This window comes from Misgurnus anguillicaudatus, chromosome 22 (assembly GCF_027580225.2).
Source record: "Misgurnus anguillicaudatus chromosome 22, ASM2758022v2, whole genome shotgun sequence".
NCBI classification, from domain to species: domain Eukaryota; kingdom Metazoa; phylum Chordata; class Actinopteri; order Cypriniformes; family Cobitidae; genus Misgurnus; species Misgurnus anguillicaudatus.
In genome coordinates, this window is record NC_073358.2 from 7,152,020 (window position 1) to 7,175,372 (window position 23,353).

The 23,353-nt window shown below is 37.4% G+C and overlaps 1 protein-coding gene across 4 annotated transcripts in view; it reads right to left on the reverse strand.

The window, feature by feature from the left end:
- usp2b (ubiquitin specific peptidase 2b) overlaps nt 1–23,353 on the reverse strand; it is a 57,673-nt gene that overhangs the window by 1,282 nt on the left and 33,038 nt on the right. For 2 of the 4 annotated variants that reach the window (XM_055200587.2, XM_055200588.2), the window contains exons 3-12: nt 5,980–6,030; nt 5,741–5,870; nt 5,540–5,651; nt 4,237–4,347; nt 3,841–3,905; nt 3,651–3,754; nt 3,478–3,555; nt 2,564–2,642; nt 2,337–2,444; nt 266–386 (exon numbers count right to left, since the gene is read on the reverse strand). In XM_055200587.2, coding sequence (XP_055056562.1) covers nt 266–386; nt 2,337–2,444; nt 2,564–2,642; nt 3,478–3,555; nt 3,651–3,754; nt 3,841–3,905; nt 4,237–4,347; nt 5,540–5,651; nt 5,741–5,870; nt 5,980–6,030 — 959 coding nt within the window. Of the gene's footprint in view, nt 1–265; nt 387–2,336; nt 2,445–2,563; nt 2,643–3,477; nt 3,556–3,650; nt 3,755–3,840; nt 3,906–4,236; nt 4,348–5,539; nt 5,652–5,740; nt 5,871–5,979; nt 6,031–9,727; nt 9,940–10,751; nt 11,229–23,353 lie in introns of those variants that run through there. The other 2 variants (XM_055200589.2, XM_055200591.2) reach the window with 2 other exon arrangements.

Genomic DNA, 23,353 nt, shown 5'->3' on the forward strand with positions numbered 1-23,353 from the left:
AAATTAACAAAAATGCTGACCTGGACAATTACTCAGCAGTTAATCTTCTGAACACATCCAAAAACAAAACATTATTATAACCCATAATGCTGTACATCAACAGCGGCCCCAAAAATGTTTTGGAAAGTTTGATTTTTTTTAATCTTTGATATGACCTTACTCCGTCAATGTTAAAAATATCAAATTCTATAAATTATGTAGGATGGTTTTATGTAGAAAATAGTCAACAAAAATGTATTTGAATTTTTGTCTAATGTCTATTTACCTGGAGTCATTGTAGGTGTACCACTCTCCTGAGGAGGGATTACGGCAGTACGCTGTGTAATGACCACCTAAAGATGTACCAGTGTGATTCGACACAGCATACAGATTATACACCGTGTTTACTGTAAAGAGAGACAAAAACAACATTGAAACAATTATTCTGTAGCCATTGCATAATATAAATAACTGAAGTAAAAAAAAATGTACTGTTAAATAATAAAATAAAATAATATTAGAATAAAAATTTATAAATGGATACAATTTGGATAAAAGTGTTAAATGCCTATATATGTAAATAAATAAATGTCTACTACTACTACTACTACTACTACTAATAATAATAACAGTAATGTTCTTACAGTGCCCCTCCAAAAACCAAGGTCACCCCACAAAGTCGGAGAAGAGAAAACACATGGAAAGAACAAACAAAATGACACTTCAAGGGATAGTTCACCCAAAATGTCGTCATTTACAAACCTGTATACATTTGTTTGTTCTGATGAACACTAAGGAAGATATCTTAATAACCAAATAGATTTGGGGCACCATTCACCTCTATAGTATTCTTTTTTTTTAACTATGTATGTCAGTGGGGCTTTTGATTGGTGTGGTTACAAACTTTTCCCAAAATATCCTCCTTGTTACAAACCTGTATAAATGTTTTTGTTCTGATGAACACAAAGGAAGATATGTTGATAACCAAATAGACCTGGGGCACCATTCACTTCCATAGTAGTCTTTTTTCCTATTATGTATGTCAATGGGGCTTTTGATCGGTTCGTTTACAAACATTTCTCAAAATATCCTCCTTGTTACAAACCTGTATACATTTCTTTGTTCTGATGAACACAAAGGAAGATATGTTAATAACCAAATAGATCTGGGGCACCATTTACTTCCATAGTATTCTTTTTTCCTATTATGTATGTCAATGGGGCTTTTGATCAGTTTGGTTATAAAACATTTCTCAAAATATCCTCCTTGTTACAAACTTGTATACATTTCTTTGTTCTGATGAACACAAAGGAAGATATGTTTATCACCAAATAGATCTGGGGGACCATTCACTTCCATAGTATTCTTTTTTCCTATTATGTATGTCAATTAGGCTTTTGATCGGTTTGGTTACAAAATATCAAAATATTTCTCAAAATATCCTCCTTGTTACAAACCTGTATACATTTCTTTGTTCTGATGAACATAAAGGAAGATATGTTCATAACCAAAGAGACCTGGGGCACCATTCACTTCCATAGTATTGTTTTTTTCTATTATGTATGTCAGTGGGGCTTTTGATCGGTTTGGTTACAAACATTTCCCAAAATATCCTCCTTGTTACAAACCTGTATAAATGTATTTGTAAACAAAAATGACAGTGATAGACCTGGGCACCATTCACTTCCATAGTATTCTTTATTCCTACTATGTATGGGGCTTTTGATCGGTTTGGTTACAAACATTTCTCAAAATATTCTCCTTGTTACAAACCTGGAGACATTTCTTTGTTCTGATGAACACAAAGGAAAATATGTTAATAACCAAATAGATCTGGGCCACCATTCACTTCCATAGTATTGTTTTTTTTTGTATTATGTATGTCAATGGGGCTTTTGATCGGTTCGGTTACAAACTTTTCCCAAAATATCCTCCTTGTTACAAACCTGTATAAACGTATTTGTTCTGATGAACACAAATGAAGATTTGATAATAACGTACATACTGTACATACTGTAGTAGGAAAAAATAATACTATGGAAGTGAATGGTGCCCCAGATCTGTTTGGTTATTAACATTCCTTAAAATACCGTTCTTTGTAATCATCACACCAAAGAAATTTATACTGGTTTGTAACAATATAAGGGTGAGTAAATGATGACAGAATTTTCATTTTTGTTTAAACTATCCCTTTAAGTGTCATTTTGTTTGTCCTTCCAAGTATTTTCTCTTCTCCGACTTTGTAAAGTGACCTTGGATATTGGAAAGGCACTACTAAAACATTACTGTTATTATTATTATCGCTTAAACAAATAACATGCAGCTCAAACAGTAAACTTGAATATTGCAGGACTTACTGCTGTTATCAGAGGCGAACTCCCTGAGGTCCAGTTCTTTAAGGGGAAAGTTCACAAACGTTGACAGTTTGCTGGTTTTGACCTGACACTCAGAGAATCGTTTCAGATCTGAGAGTCCGAGAGTCAAGGGCAAACAAACACAGCTCATAACACAGAATCATCAATCAACTTTCATCTTAATAATAATAATAGAGTTTATTCCTACGGTTTGTTTTTAAAAAGGATACGGAGCACCAGGATTTTGGGAAATTTCTGTATGGTAAATTTTTTCGTGCATTTTCTTCTGGTTTTACATCTGTTGCATGTCTGCATAAAAGAAGAGAGGTGATCAGAAGATGTCTATATACTGTAAACACATGTTTGCACATACAGTATGTATATACTGTATACATATGGGTCAATGACATGACATGCATATTTTTGTGTCCAGAGGCATTATAACAAAACCTTGATACATTTCTTACATGTGTCAATTTATTATATAAAAACTAGGGCTGTCAAAAGATGAATCGCGATAAATCACATACAAAATTAAAGTTAGCAAAATATATAGATTTGTGTGTGTGTGTGTGTGTGTGTGTACAGTGTGTATATATTATGTATATATAAATACACACACACATGTATGAATTTAAGAAACATTTTATTTAGGTATATTTTTTATATATTTATAATATAAAATATATAAAAATATACATGTAAATGTTTCTTAAATACAAACATTAATGTGTGTGTTTTTTATATATATAAAATAATTACACAGTTCACACACATAAATTATCCAAAAAACTTTTATTTTGTATGCGATTAATCACGATTAATCTTTTGACAGCCCTAATAAAAACCTATTTATTTAAAAACATTTTTCGTGTTTTTTTAATAATAAATATTAATTTTGTTTTGGTATCTCAAACTTGCCAGGCGGGGCATTGAAACTTATCTGGCAAACAGACAACGATTGGTTGCACCACCTGACAATTCTTTAAATAGGTATATAAAAAAATCTGAAAAAAAAAATTATTAAAATGTAATACAAATCTATGTTTAAAGATTTTTAAAAATAATTTTTAGGAGCTTGTTTTGTCATTGAACCATATGCTATATGTACATATACACAACCATACACACAGTTTATACCTACCGGTCTCTCAATCCCATCTAACACATCCTCCTTGGTGAAAAGACGAAGGCAATCCATTAAACTCACTTCTCCTGAAGTCTAAAAAGGCACAGTTGTATATTATTGTGTGCATGTTCTACAAAACACAGAAATATCGCATGTGTATTAATGTGTGTGTCTGCCTATGTATTAACCTTTGCGATTGGTAGAGACAAATCCCAGAAAGGATCGAACACAGTAGAGCAGTAGCCGCACTCGCTGCACGTCAAAGTGCTTTTCAGCTGACCAACAAACAGATCTGTCCAAGAAAACGTGACCATGTTTAGTTAATATAACCGAAGCAGATAACACGTGCAATGCAATTTAAATTGCAAAGCAACTCACCCACAACCTTGCTGTCCTCACTCTCAAGGTACTTGTTCCACATTCTCTTGCTTTTCTCGTCGTCCCTGTAGATAAAACACACTTTATTTAAGACGCCTGCATTACAACAGGTAATCTGTCTGGAGCTGTGTCCGAAATAGCACCCTTTACCTATATATGATTTTTTAAACATTTTTCAGATTATTCTCCGGGCTTTACACAGTGTACTGTGTGACATTATTGTGTGCTCTTATTCAATCCCATAAATGCACCAAAATAACAAGTATACAACTAAAGCACACTCAACAGTCAACCCATTCACAAGTAACTCATTTAAGTGGACTTTTAGGGAAGTATTAGTGAATGAGAGTATAGGGGTGATTTCTTTAGATTTGAGCGAATACGATGGGTACTTACGACAGGTGGTCAAAGTCTTCTACAGGGGCTTTGGGTTTCACCATTACTCTGTTTACTTCATTATGAAGTCCATCCAGCAAGAACCTCAAGAACTCCTGTGCATCTTGTTGACTATGAAAAGGATCAAACAAGGTTAAAATTGGCTTCAAAATTTGAAATTAACCTGAATATTTACAGACAATGAATTTCAATTGTGCATGAAGGTATAAGAAACCTATGTTTTGTATTTATGACAACTGTTGACAGGCTTTCTCCAGCACACATCTGGAGCTGTTAAAGGATTAGTCAATTTTCTTAAAAAAAAAAATCCAATAATTTACTCAGCACCATGTCATCCAAAATGTTGATGTCTTTCTTTGTTTAGTTAAGAAGAAATTATGTTTTTTGAGGAAAACATTCCAGGCTTTTTTTTTCATTTTAATGGACCACAACACTCAACAGTTTAAAATTGCAGTTTCAAAGGACTCTAAACGATCTCAAACGAGGCATAAGGGTCTTATCTAGTTAAACGATTGTCATTTTTGGCAAGAAAAATAAAAAATATGCACTTTTAAACCACAACTTCTCATCTTCCTCCATTTGTGTGACGTGCCATCGACCTCACGTAATACGTCATCCCATCAAGAGGTCACGGATGAAGTATGCGAAAACTACGCACCAGTTTTTTTAAGTGTGGAGAAAGAGGACACTTTAGACGTTGTTGTATGTTGAATGATACTAATTAATGTTTTTGAGTCAGTTTATTGTTTAAAATGGTCCGCAAATGTGCGTTTCATATATGTAACACGTGACCTTTCCACGGCATTATGCAATTACGTGAAGTGGAACTGAGGAAGACGATAAGTTGTGGTTTGAAAGTGCATATTTTTTATTTTTCTTGTCGGAGATGACAATCGTTTTACTGGATGGGAACCTTGTGCCTCATTTGGGATCGTTTAGAGTCCTTTGAAACTGCAATTTTAACTGCATTAAAACTGTTAAGTGTTGGGGTCCATTAAAGTCCATTAAAATGAGAAAAATCCTGGAATGTTTTCCCCAAAAAAACATCATTTGTTCTCGACTGAACAAAAAAGACCTCAACATTTTGCATGACATGGTGGTGAGTAAATTATCTGGATTTTTTTAAGAAAATTGACTAATCCTTTAAGATAGGTTCACACTAAGCCAACGGATTGTGGTCGGGCAAGTTTTTTTTTGATACTCGGCCACCGTCTGTTTGGTGTGTCAGGACAACTTTGGACCCGGATGCAACCAACATGCGACAAATATGAATTTGGTATGTTCCTACACTTAGGTTACTTACTTGTAGCCCACAAATCGAGGGGCGTATTTCTGGATCTGCATTTTGAAGTCGGACGGGCTGATGGCCTCGCTGCTTGCTGATGTCCAAAGAGTCTGAATGAGCTTGGCGAACTCTGAAAGAAAAAAAAACATACTTACAGTATTAATGCGACTGCCTGATATGCATGCGTCATGTCATCTCATACATGTCCGTGTGTCTTACCCTCCATCAGCTCAGCTTTGGTCCTGCAGTTGTTGTTGTTGTTGATGTCAATGCGGTGTGTGTTACGCAGACAATAGTCTCTCAGATCGTGAGTGTTGCTCAAACACTGCAGTATGGAGTTCATGAAACACTACAGAGACACATGAGGACAAAAATAAACACAACGATGACCGAATGGTCTATTTTAGCAAAGCTATAACTTTGATGGGACCGCAGACACATTACTGATAAATACTTACAGTATTTCCTAAATTCCTAAGACCCACTAGACCCTGAGCGTGCTTGGAGTTCTGTGGGAAAAACAAACAAGAGGACAGAGAGATGAGATTAGTTGGCTATTTAAGTGACCTTTGAGTCATACGATAGTCATGTTAGATAGAGTTGGTATAAACAATTATACCAAACAATGCTGAAATAGATATGAATATGACTTAAACATGTGACTTACTCGGGATATGGGTTCGTTTGGTCTATAAATTTTGAGAAATATCGACCACCGAAATAAAATGTTTTGACTGTTCTTAATAATTTCAATGCTATCTCATGACATTTCGTACGTATTTTAATTCGAACGATTTGCCTTTGCCCCTGTGATGTTGGAGTTAGGGTTGGGGTTTCGTTATTGTTTCTTTTTTTATGATAATCGTACGATAATACTTCTTACGAACGAAAACAAATTAGCCAACTCGTAAAATATTTACGAATTCTCGTGAGATCAGGCTAATAATTCTTATGCTGCGTTCAGACCAGCCACGGTAGAGGCGTCAAGCGCGAGTGATTTCAATGTTAAGTCAATGTGAAAAAACGCGTTGACGCGCATCTGGAGGTCTCGCGGCACGAATGAGGCGTTTAGCGCGACGCGGTAGATGCAATTCCGCCTCATTTGCGCATCCATTTTGCGCGAATGGCGCAAATTGAGCGTTGCCACGGGAAACGCGCGAGTTGAAAAATGTGAACTTTGGCGGAATAATGCACCACGTTAACCAATCAGGAGCTTGCTCTAGTAGTGATGTGATTACAGAAAGCGTAGCAGCCCCTCCCATGACGCGAATTTTTGATGACTAGAATTTCACCCGCGGCTGGTGTGAACCCACAGTTATGCTGCGCACACACCAAAAGCGAAGCATCATGCTCCTCGCCAGTGTTGGGGAAAGTTACTTTTAAAAGTAATGCATTACAATATTAAGTTACTCCCCAAAAAAGTAACTAATTGCATTACTTAGTTACTTTTCATGGAAAGTAATGCTTACGTTACTTTTAGTTACTTTTGCGTTACTTTTTCTTGGCTAAAGCTTCATCTCTTTCAGGCCTTGCAGGTGTTTTTATGACTGAAAAGTTCTGCTTTCAGAAATTGCATATTTCATCACAAAAATGTTAAGCTCTGGCCTGCCATCTCAGTTTCTGACTCAAACTGTTTCCACACAGGCACAGAGAGTGCATATGTTTAGTTTAATTCAGTACATATTTTTTAATCAAATTAATTAAACTAAAAAAGTAACTTGAGTTACTTTTTTGAAAAAGTAACTCAAATATTTATGTGTACATTTAAAAAGTAATGCGTTACTTTACTCGTTACTTCAGAAAAGTAATAATATTACGTAACTCAAGTTACTTGTAATGCGTTACCCCCAACACTGCTCCTCGCTCTAGATTACTCATGAGATTTAACTTTATTATAAATATTTTACCTTGCTTGGAAGCCGCGTTTGAAGCAAATATCATGTGTTTTAATGGCAATCGCACTATTAACATCGCCCTGCGCATGTTTGCGTCTTTTCGCATCTTTACATTGACTTTGTATGTAATCTACTTGTGCAAATCATTGAATTCGCGTTTGGTGTGTACACCTCATTACATATTTTCCTTTCATGAATTAGAAGGGGGTGTGTGATAATCACGACGCCTCGTAACTTCTCGAAAAGTACAGTGGAACAATAATAATTTAATTTAATTAACACATTATACATAAATCTTTTAAAACATACATTTATGGTGTTTATCATTATTTGTTGTAAACATTGTGTACTATAACTGACCAAAGCATTTCTCTCAGCTATTAAATAACATGTTAGCAGATTTAGACAGAGACCCCTGCTGTCCGAGACTTCACACAAACAAACAATGCCCATCTGACACACCACAACAAAAACAGCTATAAGTGATTTAATAAATAGCAATCAAACTGTCAAGGTGCAGTCCATTATTCATGGCACAAATCTAGTGCAGATTTGTCTCCGGTCAGAAATTCCAACAGCTCGGAGAGAAACGCTGATGATTTTACAAGTTGGTCACGCTCATCCTGTTGACCGTGACACAACACAGAAAACATGCACTCATCGCAATCGCACACATAAAACTGTCACACGGGTCCCGAAATAGCAGTGCTAAGGATCATAGCGCAAGTTCTTATGCGTCACTTGCTGGTTTTGGTGTTAAATACATGATGTGAGGTTTCCTGGGATATTTGACAAAATGGATCAAATTTAGACCGCACGATCTGGACACATATCACCCGGACAAGTGAGGTCAAATATGTGACCATTTGAGATGTAACTTATCCCATAATTTTGCTTTCCAAATATAAGTAAACATCAGGTTTTCTTGAAAACACAAGATTCAGATTTGCGCACAGCGACTTACAGTGAAATTGACAAATTTAACCCTTTATCTTAGTGTTGCGAGCGTTGTTATTTATCAGTTGACCTACTGGTTGTAAGATGGTCTTAAAATTAAATTTACTGTAACAATTTGTAAGCTTTTCATGAGTCAGTATGAGGTGTATGGACAGTTTGCAATGACCTATACAGTGTATATACCTATAACAATCCATACACGCATTAACCTGAGGGCAGGTAACATTACAGTTTGACAAAATAAGGGCTGCCTAGCTTTTTTGTCATCTATTGCACATAAAACTGTATCTTTTTTTAGATAAATATAATATATTTTTGCCATAAAAGCTTTCAAAAAGTACACCTTGCATTTTAGTACCTCAGAGGTATCTATCACTTTGTATCAAGCTAAGACTTGTTTAGCTGTGAGTTATCCCGGGAGATTTTCATTATTTATTTATTTAATTCATCCCCAAAATGGGCCGAAAAACATCCAATGAGATTTTTTACCCCACCAAAGATGAGGGAGGTGAAACAGATGGTCCAAAGCCTCACTGCAGTGCTTCTGCTGCCGCGTCGCTCACACCCAACTCTTAAACCAAACAGACCGATACAATACCCGCCGGCACACAGCAGCGGTCTGGACTGTTTAAGGCAAGCAGAACGAGCGACTGGCCGACACGGAGACAGCATGGTCTCACAGACAGCACCTGCCTTTTCAAATATATTTGAAGGGCTGTAAGCTTATTGGCTGGCATGACTTGAAAGCAAATAGGACACTGTGTCCTGACATCAGTTTCTGCAAGCCATGGCTCTCACTATCATAGGAACCATGTTGCTGAAAGGTTAGATGTATGTACAGAGATGCATTTGATTTAAAATGATTTTGAGTTAAGCTATACATAATTGGAAACATTTTACAGTTCAGACTTTTGTTATAAAATAAATGACAGATTGGAACACATGAGATGGAAAATTGGACATGTGGTCACTGTAACCTTAACACAGGCATCTGTATTAATAATAAACCAAGATGTAATGCTGTTATCTTAACAATGATTGACAATCCATATCGGCAAGATTTAGAAACTACAGTTTGTACAGTACAGTATCTCCTTAAAGTCACAGGCAGGCATGTGAAGAACAAGACAGATTAACACTTTGTTCTTGAATAATACACAGCGTTACAATCGTATTGTTTCTGTTTATCATTATTGCAAATAAGCTTGTTGTTATAATGAATTGGATAATGGATATCATTGTATATGTTCTGTTACCCTTTAAGATCACTATAATATTGTTTATAGACTGAATTATAATCATGAAGCATTAATGGTCACCTGACTAAGAATGTGTGGTAGGCTACAACACAAACCTGATGCACTACAGGTGATGCAGTCATCCTGACCATGTTAATATGGCTCTACATCGTGTATCAATGTCGACCGTTGCGATTTACGTTCAAATATACACTGGTTATATGTTTTTATTGACGAATTATATAATTAATAAACAAGACAAGATAGTTGAATAAATGTATAAAAACACTGGTTATTATGTAAATGGTTCAGTGTGAGTTATAACGCGACGCAACAACTGCGCAGGTAGATGGCGTCAGTCGCATAACTACAGTACACCCGGCGGCGCATCAACGCAAGTTCAACGCGGTGTTACGTAACAACGCTCGTTGACAACGTTCACTTTATTTCTTGTATATTAACGAAATGACAATCAATGCGGCACTGAATCGGGTAAATTCTAGTAGTTTCCATTACAAATGCCATTATGAATCATGTTTACCATTAAAACCATTACAACATTCCTTTATGTAGTTGTATTCCAGTAATATTTAATTGTGTTTTAGATAAAATCTTACCAGTATGACCACGGAGACAATGATAGTTTCAATTTAAACCAATACAATTCCTATAATAAACCCTTTAGACTTTATGTGATTGTTTTTTATTGGAGTTATAATAATAACGAGGGTTCTAGATGGATAGCGTCTTGTTCACGTGCAATTCATATGTTATATATGTATATATCTTATTGGAAATCCAAACATTAAATAACAATTGAATATGAGGTTGAAGGTTGAGGTAAAGCGAGCAAGGTCGCCTTTTGTCATATGTGTACACGTGCGCTTTCTCTGAAACGAGTTTATAATACAGCAACACATGATACTGTATAGTGCCCAATCACAAACAGATTCACAAAAAAATACTTGTGCTCCCTTTGTTCAATAGGGGGGAAAGTCATGGGTTTGATCCCATGGTCACGTTGATGAAATTGTATGCCTGGAATGCGCTGCGTAAACCCCGCTGACCTAACGTTATGCAGAAGTTTGCGCAAAAGTGAAGAAAGTACTCTGTTTATTTTAAGATGTGACCTAAGCGTACCTTTGCCTGGTTTATGAGAAGCCCCACGAACGTGGACACCAGCATAGATCGAGACATGGTTGGACTCTTTCTGCGCAGATCCGATTTGATGAAGGGGAAGGCAGAAACCGGTGGTTCCTCCGGGACAGTGACCGTGTACGACTGCCTAATGCTCGGCATGATGGCTCGATAGCAACGGACGCCTTGAGTCTTATCCAAAATTGACTTTTTAAGACCAAAAGCAAAAAAATCCCGTGCAGTCTCGCGGACAGGTGTATTGTATTCCTCAGGAAACGTACAGTCGCGGTAACGTCCTTGAGCTGAAGGGAGCTTAACATTCAAGAAAAACGCGGACGAATCACGCAGGTTGCGCAAAAATATATAATGTCATAAATAAATTATACAGTTCTGCAAGAACTGTCGCGTTTGTATTATTTCTACCGGTCGTATGCACCGACGCTTCAGCGGCAGATATCAGAATAATGGAAAAGTCCACGAGCCGCTCGCTTTTACTCGCGCGAGCACACGCCCCCTCGGCACGAGAGATATTCACGTCACAGACATGCCTCATGTTCACCCAGACGTCAACCAGCAGAGGACAAGACCTTCCCATTCATCACCAGCAGCATGACGCTGTGTTTATTATGGTTACACTTTACTTCAAACCTGTGTATTAGAGCATTATTGGAAAAATTACTCATAATGTATTGTTTACACCTCATTAACAGTTAATTTGGGATACAAGATAATACTCTTCCCTAACTTCCCTTACATTTATGCATTTACCAGATGTTTTTATCCAAAGCCACTTGCCACTACGGTGCATTACAAGGAATACATTTTATCACCATGTGTGTATGCTGGTGATCAAACCCATGACCTTTATACTGCTAACGCAATGCTTTACCAATTGAGCCAAAGTTTTACAAATTTACGGATTTGACAAACACTTTATCCAAAGCAACTTACAGTGCATTTAAAGTATACATTTTTATCAATATGTGATTAATATGAATTAATCCGAACCTGGGGCACCATTCACTTCCATATTATTATTATTTTCCTACTATGGAAGTCAATGGTGCCACAGATCTGCTTGGTTACAAACATTCTTTAAAATATCTTCTATTATGCTTAGCAAGAAAATAAATGTGTACAGGTTTGAAACAACATGAGGGTGAGTAAATGATGACAGAATTTTCTTTTTTGTGAACTATCACTTTAAAGAGCCCCTATGGTCAGATTCACGATTTTACATTTACTAAGTGTGTAAGTAATAATAATAATAATAATAATAATATAATAATAATAAACTTTATTTTCTATAGCGCCTTTAAATGTAAATCTCAAAGCAACAACAATATACAAATAATACACACATATATAAAACAATGCAACAACAAGTAAAACCATAAATAAAGGAATAAAATACAAATGTTCAATTAACAGCTAACCTAAAAAAATGAGTTTTAAGGCGAGATTTAAAAATGCTAAGAGTATTAGCTTGCCTTATCTCAATAGGTAAGGGGTTCCATAGTTTTGGATGAAGAAAAAGCCCTGTCGCCCATTGATCTTAAATGAGTTAAAGGAACAGTTAAAAGGCCAGTTTCAGAAGAGCGAAGGTCACGTGATGGAATATATGGAATTAAAAGCTCAGCCAAATATTGAGGTGCCAAATCCATGCAAAGCCTTGTAAGCAAGCATCAAATTTTTTAAATCAACTCTAAAAGGGAGCCAAGTGTGTATTAGTACATGTTAACGACAGAGTTATCGTCTCTAACGTAAATCTCTTTTCTTGGACTACAACAAACACAGAAATAGTTTACTTCCTGGGATTGGTGATGTAGAAAAGACAGACATTATCATAATTCCTCCTGCTTCGGACTCAGCGTATAAAGCCCGATTTATAGTCGTGCGTAAGTTCTACGCCGTAGCTACCGTGGGTATGGCTATCCGTAGCCTGTGCGTAGCTCTGCGTAGCCTGACGCGTCGCGCACCTCGCAAAATTTTTAACAGCGCGTCAGTTCTACGCGGAAGCGCTGTGATTTGTCCACCAGAACCACTCCCGTCAGGTAAAAAAACTGCGTCATAGGTATTTCCGTTTGCGACGGTGAAAACAAATAATAGCCAAGTTGAGGAGTGAATTAACTCAAACTGCAACAAATGTCACTGTTTATTTACTTCCATCATTGCTGGTCTTCTCCAATCATACACAACAAGTTGCTGTTTCTTCTTCGTTTGTGGGTTAACTTGCCAAGCTTCTTCTTCTTTGACAGTCGCGCTGCTACTGTGGTTACACGCGTGAATACTGCCTACCAGCTGTCTGTGCGCGTGTTTGCACGTCGACACGGACAACGATGCAAAAGTATAAATGAAAACGACGCGGAACCTACGCCATCGCGACCTACGCACGACTATAATTGTCCAATCAGGGACACAGAGCTTTTCAGATCGATGACTTTTGTACAAAATCAATGCGTTTCAGGAAGAGAGGAAAAGTTTGGAGCTACAAAAATGTACGGTATGTGGAAAAAATGTGTTTTTTGAATCATAAACCACGCAAACACATTGTATTATAACAAATACACAAAATAACATTGTTTTTTAGGTGCACTTTAAGCATGTGGCATATGCTTTTATGCCAACCAATATACTGTGCATTCAAGGTATATGTTTTATGAGTATGGGTGTTACCTGGATTTTGAATGCATGATCATTATGCTGCTAATGCAATGGACTACCAATTGAGATACAGTACAGGAAACCCCTGGTCCTGGCAAACTACCTTTCTGCAGAGTTTAACTCGAACTTTAATCAATGACAACTGAACCAGTCAATGAAGGTGTTTAGAATTCCTAGAAATGTGTCAGGTGTGTTGGACACACCTCTCCTGGTAGCTCTCCAGGAAGAGGGCAGGTCACCTTTGTTTTAGGTAACAGGCAACTAAAAACAAATCCGATAATATCCAAAGTTTTCACATAAGTGTGCCAGTGGCATAGCCAGAAATGTGCAAGTGGGTGGGCCTGCATAAAACAAGGTGGGCAAAGCATACACTTTTAATTTTAAGGTATGGATTAAGTAATTTTGTTTTGGAAACTTCAAAAATGTCTCAAAAATTGACTTTGTTGACGTTTTTTTAATAGAGAATGTCAAAATAGCACAAACGTTTCATTTTGACAAAACGTAGGGTAAGTCTAAACTACGAAACTGCATTAAATTGAGAGTGGAAACTTTATATATTTAACCAAATTATGATTTGATAGAAGTTACGTCATATGATGTTTATTAGTATTATTTATTGTTTTTGTTGAATTACTTAATTCTGTCCAGAAAATGGCTTTCTTGGGTTGGCCATAAATCAAAGTGGTAGCTACGCCTTTAAATTGTGCTCTGTTTTAGTGTAATTTCTGGCACATTTTCATCAAAAATATCAAGGCCTCGTTGTAGTCCCTGCTCATAAAAGCTGAAATTAGACTAATTAACGCGTAATAATACACAATCCTGCACCACATGTGCTTGGCATTATGCAAGACTTTGCACTGTGTGCTGATATGGAGCGAGTGCAGGGGTGTCCCCTTTAAGCAATATAAAAGATCTTTGCACAATTTAAAAGACTCCAAGGTACACTTCTGATCATGCAGGCACTATAAAGAGAGTAATGTTGAAAGAGTCTCTCACTGCCTCTGGGCAACCAGAAGGTCTAAAAGCCCATATTATGGAAAAAACACTAGGTGTTTGGACATGACTCACCTAAAGGATTATTAGGAACACCTGCTCAATTTCTCATTAATGCAATTATCTAATCAACTAATCACATGGCAGTTGCTTCGATGCATTTAGGGGTGTGGTCATGGTCAAGACAATCTCGTGAACTCCAAACTGAATGTCAGAATGGAAAAGAAAGGTGATATAAGCCATTTTGAGTGTGGCATGGTTGTTGGTGCCAGACAGGCCGGTCTGAGTATTTCACAATCTGCTCAGTTACTGGGATTTTCCCGCACAACCATTTCTAGGGTTTACTAAAAATGGTGTGAAAAGGGAAAAACATCCATTATGCAGCAGTCCTGTGGGAGATAAAACCTTGTTGATGCTAGAGGTCAGAGGAGAATGGGCCGACTGATTCAAGCTGATAGAAGAGCAACTTTGACTGAAATAACCACTTTTTACAACCGAGGTATGCAACAAAGCATTTGTGAAGCCACAACACGCACAACCTTGAGGTGGATGGGCTACAACAGCAGAGACCCCACCGGGTACCACTCATCTCCATTACAAATAGGAAAAAGAGGCTACAATTTGCACAAGCTCACCAAAATTGGACAGTTGAAGACTGGAAAAATGTCGCCTGGTCTGATGAGTCTTGATTTCTGTTAAGACATTCAGATGGTAGAGTCAGAATTTGGCGTAAACAGAATGAGAACATGGATCCATCATGCCTTGTTACCACTGTGCAGGCTGCTGGTGGTGTAATGGGATGTGGTGGGACGGGAGCTTCGTGCCCTGGATGTGCATCCCACAAATCTCCATCAACTGCAAGATGCTATCCTATCAATATGGGCCAACATTTCTAAAGAATGCTTTCAGCACCTTGTTGAATCAATGCCATGTAGAATTAAGGCAGTTCTGAAGGCGAAAGGGGGTCAAGCACAGTATTAGAATGGTGTTCCTAATAATTGAGTGTAAATGTGTGTTGGCACTATGTGAACACAACAACCCTACATTGAAAAAAAATCCAACCTATTTTTTTTAAACATGCTGTTTTGATTCTCTCCCACAACCAAAAGCTTTTCTAAATGGGTTTGTTAGCCCAAGCCCATTGAAGCAAACATTCTGCAAAGACATTTTTGTCACTATTGACAATATTTTAACTGAAAGTGGTCACTGTCTGTTGTTAAGGGACTGAGGAGCTGTAGCTCATTTGCATTTAAAGGTACACACATTAAAACAAAAATTACTTGCTCCAACCCAAATGGGGACATTTTGGACAGCCTATAACAAATGATCTTTGGGAAATTTTGTCCTGAGACTTCACAAACGGTCTGGGCACACCTGAGACTTATATTACATTTTGTAAAAATAAGCATAATAAATGCCATTTAATGAACTGTACATTTCCTTTCAGAGAACTGAGTACTGTGTGTACACCACTTAAACAAATCTAATTTGTCAAAAAGCCAATTAATCTTCTTTTTTATTCTGTTTTTTTCAACAGTTTTGCCCTTGAAGAAGCATTTTAAAGGTGCAGTGTGTAATTTTTTTAAGGATCTCTTGACAGAAATGCAAAATAATATACAAAACTATATTATCAGGGGTGTATAAAGACCTTATATAATGAACCGTTATGTATTTATTACCTTAGAATGAGATGTTTTATCTACATACACAAAGGGTCCCCTTACATGGAAGTTGCCATTTTGTGTCGCCATGTTTTTACAGAAGCCCTTAACGGACAAACTTTTTTTTACGAAGTTGTCTCAGACGATGAGATGTTTGTCCGGTGCGGCTACCGTAGCTTCTCTATGTGTTTCAAAAGTGAGGGGTGACCAGTGGACTGAGTCGTTGGTTGCAATTCGCAACCTCACCACTAGATGCCGCTAAAATCTACACACTGCACCTTTAATATTATTTTATTATGCAAAACACAACTACACTACACTACAAAAATTTTGCATCACATCTATCCTCCAGTGACCCCATTATTTCACCCTGAAGTACTCAGTAGGACGCACGCAAAACAGTCCAGTGACCCAGAAGCAACTTTAAGGTCATTTGTGTGGGAAAAGCTAAAGCCCTAGCGGTGTTTCTGTAAAGCTCTCTTATGTCTTTTCAGCAGCCTTTTGTGCAAGCGTAGCAGAAGCGGCTCATTCTTTGCAAACAATTGCATTCGTCTTATGAAACGCAGCTCTGAATCAAGCTTACATAAGAAGCTGTGTGCTGCTGAGCCATGCCAAAGCATCTCCATCTCACTGCCACGACTAGCAGATGTGCTTATGTGTGAAACAGAGAATTAAAGGGACTCTCTGTTTTGAAGAGACCTGAATAGCGTGACTGTATGTACTGTAAACAAACCAGACTGATAACATGACCGATTATAGGCCGATACATCAGTGCATCCCTATTTAAAATACTTAGCAATATTTAATATTGCTTCACATTTTTTATCGTGCATTTTATATATTGTTCATATTACTGTTATGTTAGCTAGTAGATAGAGAGACGAGGGGGATGATGGATACAATAAACAAAGAACACACACACACACACACAGCATAACATCTGACAACAACGGAGATCGAAACCAAGACTGAAATCAAGGCAGGGGTGTATATATAGAGGGTATGCACATGACGTCACCTTCGGTGAAAGTGACTGTGGTTACGCCCACTGAGTGGCAAAAAGTCTGAGTGACAGCATTAGCATAGCGTGAAGAACACGTCTAAAATAGAAGTAGTTGTGTGATCAACAGTGCTAACAGATTCAACAAAAATTCGAAGCAGCCTATTTTCAGACTGCAAAAAAACACTCAAAGGTGAAGTAAATCAGTAGCAGTAGCCATACGTCAGGTATGTACAGTTTTGGGATAAAAAAATCCTATAAAAATACACCAATCAATGAATACTCTCATTTTGTGCAATTGCAAAGTTTTGTCAGTGAGCTTTCATTAAAAAAACATCCATTATGATGAGCCATGTGTTCTACAAAGGTTGGTTGGTTTAAAAGTGTTAGGCAAGACAAACATATATGCCAGGAAAAGCAATGTCTGGCAATATTCCAGTGTCCACAGACTACTGCTTTTTTGGCAAGTTGTAAGGGCTGTTAAGGCCAACTAAATTCAATTTAAGCTGATAATAGTCAATTTTACTGGCATTTTCATTTTGTTTAATGTTTTGCCAATCAACAGGGCAAGCTCCGGAGAGGTCACGTGGAAAAGTGGCATTGTGGCATACCCTCTATACTAAGGAACAAAAGTGATGATGATTAAGGCGATTTAACTACCAAACAACAGGTGCAGACAAAGACGACTAAATTAAACATCAGGAAAACAATCAACAAAGACGATAACATAACAATTACGTTAATATGAAATGAAAATATGCATACACTGCAGAAAAAGATTTTCATGAAAACAAATTCTTAGTATTTTTGTCTTGTTTTCAGTAAAAATATCTAAAAATTCTTAAATTAAGATGCCTTTTCTTGATGAGCAAAACGACCCAAGAAAATAAGTCTAGTTCTTAGACCAAAAATATCACATTTAAGTGTTTTGTACTGAGCCCCTAAGGTGACATTGGAGTAAAAAAATCTAAAGTTTAGTTTCATGTGCTCATGCAAAACCTTCATTTGCAGATTTATTTTGTTTTTTAAGTTTAGTTCTGATACTTTCGAGGTAGTTTCACGTGCGCACACGATCATTTCACGTGTGCTTGCGGTAGTTTTACGTGTGTACGCAATAGTTTCATGTGCGCATGCAAAAGTTTCACGTGAGCAAGCGAAACTAAGATTTTTTTTGCTTGTTTTATACACAAAATCACTTAAAGGGATAGTTCACCCAAAAATGAAAATTCTGCTATCATTTACTCACTCTCATGTTGTTACCAACCTGTATTTCTTTGTTCTGATGAACACAAAGGAAGATATTTTGAGAAATGTTTGTTCCTGGACCCCATTCACTCCCATAGTAGGAAAAAAGAATACTGTGGAAGTAAATGGGGTCCACGAACGGATTGGTAACATTCATTTCTCAAAATCTCTTACTTTGTGTTAATCAGATCAAAGAAATTTATACGGGTTTGTAACAACATGAGGGTGAGTATATAATGACAGAATTTTCATTTTTGGGTGAACTATCCCTTTAAATTTGATATTTTTGGTCTAAAAACTAGACTTATTTTCTTGGGTCGTTTTGCTCAACAAAATAAAGCATCTTAATTTAAGAATTTTTAGATATTTTACAAAAATAATAAGAACATTTTTTCTTGAAAATAATTTTTTGCAGTGTATATGCAATGAAAATAATCTAAAATAGCTTTGTAGACCCTGCTTACACTGAAAAAAAATTATTTATTCAATTTACTCAATTTTTTGAGGTAAGTGTCGCAGTGGTCGAATGATTCATTCAATTTACTCAATTTTTTAAGGTAAGTGGTCGCAGCCAATTTATTTAAGCTACATTTAAACAAAAGTTTTTTGTTTTGTTTTTCTAACTTTTTTTTTTAATGTAGCTTAAAAAAATTGACTGCGACCACTTACCTTAAAAAAATTGAGTAAATTTAATGAATCATTCGACCACTGCGACCACTTACCTTAAAAAATTGAGTACATTTTTTATCAGTCAATTGTATTCTGACAAAAGATTAAATGAAGAGCTCAAATACAAAACCCTCTATGTGCAGCTGAGACTACGTTTACACATGAACGGCTATTTTCATAAACGGACATTTCAACCTCTCCGGTTTCAAAAATAACTTCGTGCACACATGTCAGTTTTCAGAAAAGTGTTCATTGACATGTACCCGTGTATATATGCCGTCAAGAGCATGCCAAACCTTTAGGTGGCGGTGTAACGAGAAGCTTAAACCCACGTAAGCCAATCAGAATCCTGAAAACAGCAACAAATCACTTCCTGTTCCTCTTTTGAACAAGGTCACACTTTTGGCATAAATGCGAGCTCTGGTGCATACTGTGACGTTGGCCGCCTAAACATCCGTTTGTCTCAGTTTACACAAGATTTTCAAAATCTCTACTCTGGCCGGAGATTTTAGAAAGAATCGGTTTCAGAGGCAAGATCTCTGTTTGTGTGCAGACGAAGGGCGCAAACGGAGGGAAATGTCCCAGTATTTCAAAATAACCATATACGTGTAATGACGACTAAATGAAAAGTAAGAAGAACAAATCAACAAAGACAATATCATAACAATTACGTTAATATGAAATGAAAATATGCATATATGCAATAAAAATAATCTAAAATAGCTTTGAAGACCCTGCTATTGTATTCTTTGATAAAAGATTAAATGAAGAGCTCAGATACAAAACTCTCTATGTGCGTCTGACATGTTTTCTTGTAAATAAACATTTTTTATCTCTTAAAACTGCTATTTCTAAAGGACCTGAAGATGGAATTAAGCAGATTTGAAGCAAAGTATTTGATGAACGTATAATACGTGCCGAGAGCACTCAGTTAATATCATTATCTCATTGTTGGCAAAGGCGGCATTTAGAGGCTTTTGCATCGCAGTTCTTCAAATGCTATCTTGTGTGCAAGTTCATTTGAATACAAATCTCTGCAAACTAAATTTATGTAAAGCTTAAAAATAAGAAAAACTTTATGAAATTTTTTGTAATTCACACCTGAGAAATACTGCACAACACATACAGTAGTACTTCAGCAAGAGGGCAACAAGTAACATTGTCCTCTGTCCTCCTATGACCACTTGTTTCTTTAAAAAACTATTAAAATGGCAACAAAGAAACTATTTAAAGGGCAGCAAAAGGTAAACATCTAGTTGAATTCCTCCCCTCTGAAGTGAAAAGAAGTGCCTTGCACAAGTACTTAAACTACAAAATTCGTAGATGCACACAGTGTAAATGGCTGCTGTTTACATAACTGTGCTTTCAACATGCAGGGCTGTTGCACAACAACTCATCATCACAGTGACTCTGGCATAGAGGGCAATGCTCTCAGAGAACCAGCCTGGCACGCGAGTGAAATCATGCAGAAAAACAGTAAGCGTGGTTGGGTGTCAGCTCTCGTTTCGTAGCTTTAAATTCTTGGTAACTGGTCTCCCGCTTAATCATTAACTTTTGTAGATCCTTAGATCAGTTTAAGTTAGTGGAGTCAGCATGAATGAGGGTCGGTAATAATATGTGATGTATAGAGAAGTGGAGCATATGTACAAAAAAATTCTTCCACACACTCGCTGAGACTGGGTGCATGACAGAAGAAGAGAAAAATAGAAAGGGTGCATGTGTTTGGGTCTATTATAAGCACCAGTTGTCGACACAGACGGGGTGATGTCATCACCACCACCGGTGCAGTGACTCATTCTGAACCCACCAGTCAGAAATAGAACCAAAACATCACAGTGACCTCTAAACGCCTGAAAACTCATAACACAGACACATCACAGCCCCAATATAACAAAACATCACAGTGACCTCTAAATGCCCCCAATCTCACAACACACACACATCACAACTCCAATATCACAAAAACATCACAGTGACCCCTTAATGCCCCCAAACTTACAACACGCATCACAGCTACAATATTACAAAAACGTCACAATAACCTCTAAACGCCTGGAAACACGCAAGCATCACAAATCCAGTATCAAAACATACCACAAAGACATCTAAATGTCTGCAAACTCACAATACGCACCCATCAAAACTACAAAATCACAAAAGCATCAAAGTGACCCCTATATGCCCCCAAACTCACAACACACACGCATCAAAACTACATTTCATCACAACTACGTTGGAGCTGTGATGAGTAAATGCATCACAGCTCCAATATCACAAAACATCACAACATTGAGTCTGTTCTAAAAGATATCGACGGAGCATTGATTTTAAAAGAGGAACAGAGAAATGCGAGCAAGGCATTTGTTGATCGGAAAGATGTTTTTGCCGTCCTTTCTACAGGATTCGGCAAAAGTTGGTCGCACTTATGGAGGACAAAGTTAAAGAAGCAACTGAAATGGGTATCACGGCGATGCAACTTGGCGTGCACGACGAGATGGATATAATTAGCGGTCGTTGCCAGCTTCTTTTCGGAACCCTGGAATCGTGGCTCCTGAATAAGTGTAGGGACATGCTAGGCGCCGATATTTTTCAAGCAAACGTAAAGGGTATCGTCATGGATGAAGTTCAACTAATGTACAAATGGTAAGAGATAGTCTTACTGTATGACTTAGTAAATACTTAATGTTGTGATATAAATGAAATGTTGTAAACATAGTAGGTGTTGATGTACGTTCGCTAACTCAGACTTAGTATAATCACAATGTTTTGTCATTGTAGCGAAATATATAGCCGTTCGGTCAGGCTATAAAAGACGTCATTTCAACATACGTCACACACTCCTTTGCTCTGATTGGTCATAGGTCTATCCAATTGAGTGCAGAGGCATTTTTCGGTTGAGACACGCCTCATAATCATAGCCCAATGGAGCGGTATCAGACTCAAATTCTGACTAGAATTGACTATGACAACGTCAGGCTACGTTGACCCCTATATGCCCCCAAACTCACAACACACATGCATCACAGCTTCAATATTACAAAAACGTCACAATGACCTCTAAACGCCCCCAAACTTACAACACGCATCACTGCTACAATATTACAAAAACGTCACAATGACCTTTAAATGCCCAAAATCACAAAACATCACAGCGAGCTCTTAATGCCTCCAAACTCACAACACAGGTGCATCACAAATCCAATATCACAAAACATACCACAAAGACATCTAAATGCCTGCAAACTCACAACACGCACCCATCACAACTCCAATATCACAAAAGCATCACAGTGACCCCTATATGCCCCCAAACTCACAACACACACAGATCACAACTACATTTCATCACAACTACATTGGAGCTGTGATGAATAAATGCATCACAGCTCCAATATCACGAAACATTACAGTGACCTCTAAATGCCCCCAAACTCACAACACACACGCATCATAACTACAATATCACAAAAACATCACAGTGACCCCTAAATGCCCCTAAACTTAAAAGACGCATCACAACTACAATACTACAAAAACGTCACAATGACCTCTAAACGCCCGGAAATACGCAAGCATCACAACACAACTCCAATATCACAAAACATCAAAGCGACCTCTAAATGCCCCCAAACTCACAACACACACGCATCACAACTCCAATATCGCAAAAACATCACAGTGACCCCTAAATGCCCTCAAACTTACGACCCACATCACAACTACAATATTACAAAAACATCACAACATCACAAACACCCGGAAACACGCAAGCATAACAACTCCAATATCGCAAAAACATCACAGTGACCCCTAAATGCCCTCAAACTTACGACACTCATCACAACTACAATATTACTAAAATGTCACAATGACCTCTAAACGCCTGGAAACACGCAAGCATCACAACTCCAATATCACAAAACATCATAGCGACCTCTTAATGCCTCCAAACTCACAACACAGACAATCACAAATCCAATATGACAAAACATAATAATGACATCTTAATGCCTGCAAACTCACAACACGCACCTAATCACAACTCCAATATCACAAAAGCATCACAGTGACCCCTATATGCCCCCAAACTAACAACACACACGCATCACAACTCCAATATCGCAAAAACATCACAGTGATCCCTAAATGCCTGCATACTCACAACACACACGCATATATCACAACTCCAATATTACAAAACATCACAACGACTACGCAATGTTTCCAAACTCACAACACAGAAGCATCACCCCCCCCCCCCAAAATCACAAAACATTACAATGACCTCTAAATGCCTGCAAACTCACAACACAAAAGCATCACCACCCCCCAAGAAAATCACAAAACATTACAATAACCTCTAAATGCCTGCA